Source organism: Thalia democratica, chromosome 1, assembly GCF_965202585.1.
Source record: "Thalia democratica chromosome 1, ktThaDemo2.hap1.1, whole genome shotgun sequence".
In the NCBI taxonomy this organism is placed as follows: Eukaryota; Metazoa; Chordata; class Thaliacea; order Salpida; family Salpidae; genus Thalia; species Thalia democratica.
In genome coordinates, this window is record NC_139165.1 from 42553578 (window position 1) to 42559577 (window position 6000).

The window sequence follows — 6000 nt, forward strand, 5'->3', positions numbered from 1 at the left end:
AGCTAGGCTAAACAATTTTTTATACAGAAACAAATATAATCTAAGTTGTGAAATTGTTAAATTAATGATTCTACTTAAACGTTGAGTATTTTTTTACAATGTATGTATATAAAAATTTTAAGAATTTAAAATTTAAATAATTTCTGTGCTAAATGTTTCAGCTTTAACTTTAAAACTGTGTACACGACTATTCAGGTTCGGACAATACAAATTCCGACAATTCAAATTCTGAAAAAAAAGTTGAAACAGCCACAAATAAAGTAATGTATATTTATCAAATATATATGTGGGTCATATTAATATCTACAACTAATTTTTTTCTTTTTGCAAATCGTTAAATATTTTTTTACATATGGCTCAAATAAAGTAAAAAACATAATTATTTTTAGTAATTTTAGAATATCTTGAAAAGTATTTTAGACTTTAAAAAAAAAAGAAAATTGGCTCGTAGATATTAATAATATCTACATATATAGTTTTATTTTTTTTCAAATTTGTATTAATTATTGAGGTAGTCTTTTAAATATTTTTTAAGAATTTGAGTTGTCCGAATTTGAATTGTCATGTAACTTCCAAAACTTATTAGGACCTGTATAAAATTTTAAACTATTCAAATAACAAACTACTTTGAACAAATATGAGATAATATTTTTAGGTTTTATTCTTAAATATAGCCAATTTAAACATTTCAGGCTAAATAATCTTTCTGTGTACTTTAAATGTCTAATAATGAAGGGAATAATAACTGAACTTGTTTTGTATAGTTTAAATTCACATTACATTTTTTATTTGTTGCACACTTTTTTCAAAACTTGTGATAAAAGTAATATTTTTTAAATTAATGTTAGAAAATGCTTATAAGAGCTTCAAAATAGGCTGTCAATTAAATCAACCAAATAATGTTTTTAAAGCTGTCGTCGTTTTATTGCAAAATTGTCAATGAAAAGCAGCTATTACAATTATACATAAAAAAAAGTCTTGTGATACAAATATAAAACTAGTAAAACTAATTAAAAAAAAATGTTATATAATGTTTAGTTGATTTCATTTGACAGTCTGTTGGACCAAGTATTAAAATGAACCCGGGTGCATTATTTTTGCTTGTTAAAAGCTGGGGTCATATTTTTTATTTATTCAAATTTTTAGGACTGTTTTTACTTGATCAAGTTAGTAAACTGTAAACAACAAATAAAAAACTACCAAGGATTATTGTTAACTGTAATAATTAAAAAAAATAGTATGGAGAAAAAAAAGTTACTGACTATGGTTATGAATAACAGTGAAAGTAAAAAGAAAAAATTGTTTATAAAAAAAAAGTTCAACTTCGCTTTTATTTGTTATAATAACTTGAGTAAAGTTGAACAAACTTGTTTCATTTGAAAGAAGTTAACTTTTCTGCTGAACTATGTCTTGGTTTATTGTTTTTACTTGTTCAAACTTTCGGGGTCATGTTTTTTAATTAAAAAGCCGGGGTAATTTTTTTGCTTGATTCAGTCCGTTTTATAGCTCTTAAAAGCATTTACTAAAATAAATTTACAAAATACAAGCTGTCTAAAACTTAAAATTTTCTTTTTGACCCCGGCTTTTAGGGGTTATTCAATACTAATATAAGTATAAATTGTTAGTTGAGTTCAAATTACTGTAATGTTTTGACTTCCGAAGTGTAAAGATTTTATTAAGTTTTTTAATTGAACCAATCACGATACAACCAAAGCCGAAACTGTATATATATAACTTTTATAAAGAAGAGTCTTCCGTGAACACAGTTATTCAAGCTTCACTTCTATTAAATTATTTATAGGGAGTGCAAATATATGTGTTTATAAAGAATACACAGTTGTTTACTTAATTTTTTATTTGACCAGTTGCACTGTTATAAAAATAAACAAAATAATAAAGTTCGATATTTAATAAAAGCAGTAGTAGTTTCTATTAAGTATGAATAGAATTCGAAGAAAAAAACTAATGCTATTGTTATTTTAAGTTGGGGCAGTTAGGTCAAGTTTTTTTTTACTTAAAAAATATAACATTTTCGTAAACTCATATTCGAAATTTACGAATATTATCTTCAGTAATGTACGTTGTTTATTTAAGTAAAATTTTCTGGGACCATAAATCAAGTCGCTTAAAGCCGCACTTTTGGTAAATAGCTTTAAGATAAGCATAACAAGATGAAATTAAATCTAAAATATGTACTAATATTATAATAGTTACTATGATAAGCATATAGCCTTGTAAAAAGACACGATCAAAAAACCGTCAACGAAATTAAGTGATTGTTTCAAAACACTTGATAAAATAAAGTTAATTTACCAAGAATTACTGTAAATTGAGCGTTTTCGTTATTGGATATGAATATATGATAACAAAAAACAGTTAAAACTATAAATATGTGTGTATTATAATCCCATTTTATGTCAACCTGTGCAATATCAGGTTTTTAATATGTTTCCCAACCTTTAAAACCAAAAAAAAAACAACATTATGCTTACCATGCAATAAAATAAAAAAACTGAATATCAGAAAATATCAATTAACAGACTTTACAAAATAGTTTATTTTTGATTATCTACTTTATGCGGTTATACATTAAAAAGGGCCATTTAGTGAGCGCGGTGCCTCGACATTGTATTTAAGTCCAGTAAAAAAGCCAGCTGAAAATTATAATAAAAAAGATACTTTACTTTTTTAGTAGTTTTTGATAAGACAAAAATAGTTAATATTTTTGTATTATTTCTACTTTAAAAAATTTAATTTAAGATTTATGTTTTTTTTTTAATTGTTCTAAAACATGCTTTTATAAAAGTCTCAACTTAACTTGATTATTTTTGATAAAAAAAGTGTTTTAGTTAATTGCATAGAAAGTGCTTGCGCTCACTATATATACGGTCAAAATTCAGCTTATAGTTTTCATAAAAATATTTAGATCATTTACGAAAAGTTTTTTTTTGATTTCGTTGCCATTAGATTCTAACTAAGTGACAAAATACTTTTGACTGCATATATATGTATATAAAGTCTCAGGTATAAGAATATGTATGTTACATAAACTGCGAACTATATGTTTTCTGATAAACTTAATAGGATTTTATTTCCCAGATTTTTACAAACAATACAATGTTTCTAAATCAAGTAAACTATAAGAGATCATAAGCTGTTAAAATAATTCCTATCCAATTAGAAAGAGATTTAAATAAGTTCTATTTTAATATTTTTACAATTTTTTTTAATTTATAGAATAGATATATGTCAAAAGCAGATATAAAACTAAAGATTATATATAATTATATTTCGAAAAAAAGTTGTCTAGACTAAAACAACCTTTTTTAAACAAAGTTTAAACAATTGTTTTTTAAATTGACGTCAATTCCTTAATGAATCACTTATTGTAATGTTTTGACTGCAGTTTACTTCCTCGTCAGTTCAACCAATCAAAATTAAACAACTGCTAGATATGCTGTTCGTGTCATCATTTTAAGACTTATAAAGGATGAGTTTTAAGTAATTTTTGTCAGAAATGTTAACTATTAACTGAAAGTAAAGTAAATTGAATATTTTATAGTTTTTCAGATATTTAACTAATGTTGCTTATTAGTACTTAAGTATGAGTAATAGATCTTATAAAATATTTTAGCGCACTTTATGCACGTTTGTACATTGTTTTTTTCAAATAAATTTATAACTTTTTGCTGTTTTCAAAAGTTCAATTTAAATGTTGTTATATGTATCAAATGTGAACTATAGATACAAACTAAAGATCCATAAAGATTTAAACTAAAAACGACCATTGCATAAAATCAAAAAATGTTGAATTTTTTGTTCACGTCTATTATCAGCTTATATTGAAACTTTTGAAAAATAATTTAAATATAGCTTAAATAAAAGAAAACCAGCAAAAGATAAACTATATTAGTTATCGTAATAAATTTAAATAAGGCTACCGTATTTTAGGTCTAATACTTAATTAGTTGATTAGTAATTTATTAAGTATGAGAGGATTATTTCTGGTAGCAGTTGTTACACTTGTCTGTTTAGATGGTAGGTTCTTTTTCGCATTTGTTCTCTTAAAATAATATTTGTAGTTTCAGTTATTTAAGCATAAAATAATAATAAAATAGCTTTACAGAATATAAACAAAAGTTTATTGTTCAGTTAAATTTTCATCCTTTTGTTTCAAATTGCTTACAAGCGCATGTCAGAAAACGAGAGCTTAAATTAATTGAAAAATAGTTTTGTAATGAAAAACTACAATTTTTTTCAGCTGCTTTTGCTCAAAGCGGCAAACGAGGTGGGGGCATGGGAAGAAAGGGGATGGGAAAAATGTGTGTTCGCCAGTGCGTGCGTAAGCTGAGAAACTCAACTGACGTCACTTGCATCAACAAGGAAGAATGCAAAGCTTGCCTCGACCAAAACGGATGTGGTACGTTCTAAAAAAAACTTGTGATGTTTTAGTTCTATCAGACAGTTAAAAAAGATCAATTTTAATGAGTAGAATTTTTAAGGTTCTATTATTCACCGTTTGTTTTTTTTAAGAAAAAAGAAAGGACTGTGCTGCATGTGAGACTGACCCGAGATGTGCAACTCCTTGCTTAGATCAGTGCAAAGAAGAGTGCATAACGCAAAAGCAGTGCATGAGGACTTGCGTTGAAGGAAAAGAAAACTGCAGCAAGAAGGACTGTAGAATGTGTTTTAGAAGAAATTGCCGTTAGTTATTTTATTGACAGTAAAAGTTTTTGTTGTATTAAAAATAAAAATGTTTAACAAAATGTTACCTTAATAGTTTCTACATATATCACAAAAATTTTAAAAATTTGATTGAAACTAGAAGTTTTTACTAAAATAAGTTATCTTCAAAAACTAAAAATTAAGTTTAGACAATATTTGGTAAAAACGTTTTGCAAAAAGTACAAAATATTTAAGATATTAAACATATCTTTTAGACCAAAAAAAGACAAACACATGTCCTGGACAAGACATTAAAAGGTACTCAAGTTGTGTGCGACATAAAGATTTTTTCGTGCACCAGGTCCAAGGACCAAAAACTTTGAGCGCTTTTTTTTTCCTTCAACAAACCATAATACAATCGCAATTTAGGTGGTCAAAAACCAGCTGATTGTGGAGCATGTGACACTGAATGTGGATGTGTGACCGAGTGTAAAGAAGACTGTGTTCCACCACCCATAGTAGAATAAGTGCACATGTTACGATTTATTGGTAAGGTTATATAAAAATATGTAATTAGAATAATAATTCAAATATACAATAGTGTTAATTAAAGTTAATAATTTTCTTTTTTTTAGGTTTTGGATAATCGAAGAAGTCAACTTTAAGTTTTAACAATCTTAATTTAGTTTTTGTCATAAATAAAAATTCAACTGCAAAGAAAAAGTATTTGTTTTTGTAAAAAGGTAGCAAAAATATATCTTTTACGTATTTTCTAACTTTAAAGTAGTCTTATTTGATCTAGTACTTTTACAAGTAGGTTTGATAAAAGTTCCTTTTTGCAATGAGTACTTTTTTTATTTCTTGTATCTTTTCACGCCAATCTAATTTTTTGCAATCTTAAGTGTTTTTATCTGAATGCCACCAATTTAAAGGTATGATATGATAAACAACTTAATTTTATATAAGGTACAACTAAGTTTTAAAAGATAGTTAGAAATATTTCTCATTTAATGAATAAGGTTGAAAGTTATACCATTTGTTAATTAATATGTTCTTACTCTTATACGACGGACATAAATAAATCGGCAATTTTACTATATATTTCTTTAGCATAATTTTCTATGATAAAAACTGACTCGCTTTAAAAAAAACACAAACGAAAATTGATCAGATGAGAAATAAGCAAAAAAAGTTAAAAAATCAAAACAAGAATTTTTAAACAAAAGACAATTATCTTTAATTTTTACCTTTTTATTCCCAATTATTGACTAGATGAGTTTTTCTTTAGGATAATAACTTTAACATAAAGTATTTATTTATACTTAGTTTTATTGG

At 25.6% G+C, this 6000-nt stretch overlaps 1 protein-coding gene across 1 annotated transcript; it reads left to right on the forward strand.

The window, feature by feature from the left end:
* The first annotated feature begins 3949 nt into the window (after positions 1 to 3949).
* Positions 3950 to 5412, forward strand: LOC145847482 (uncharacterized). The gene is made up of 5 exons (XM_082953628.1): positions 3950 to 4038; positions 4262 to 4420; positions 4534 to 4704; positions 5095 to 5214; positions 5301 to 5412. Exons 1-4 carry the CDS (start codon positions 3990 to 3992, stop codon positions 5190 to 5192), a joined length of 477 nt encoding a protein of 158 aa, XP_082809754.1. The 5' UTR covers positions 3950 to 3989; the 3' UTR covers positions 5193 to 5214; positions 5301 to 5412.
* Positions 5413 to 6000: the final 588 nt, after the last annotated feature.

Bases quoted from the DNA above. Each gene is read 5' to 3' on its own strand.
- LOC145847482 (XM_082953628.1), top strand. From the start codon at position 3,990: ATGAGAGGATTATTTCTGGTAGCAGTTGTTACACTTGTCTGTTTAGAT. The intron at 4,421-4,533 runs GTACGTTCTAAA...GTTTTTTTTAAG, and splicing joins CCTCGACCAAAACGGATGTG to AAAAAAGAAAGGACTGTGCT. The intron at 4,705-5,094 runs GTTAGTTATTTT...ATCGCAATTTAG, and splicing joins GTGTTTTAGAAGAAATTGCC to GTGGTCAAAAACCAGCTGAT.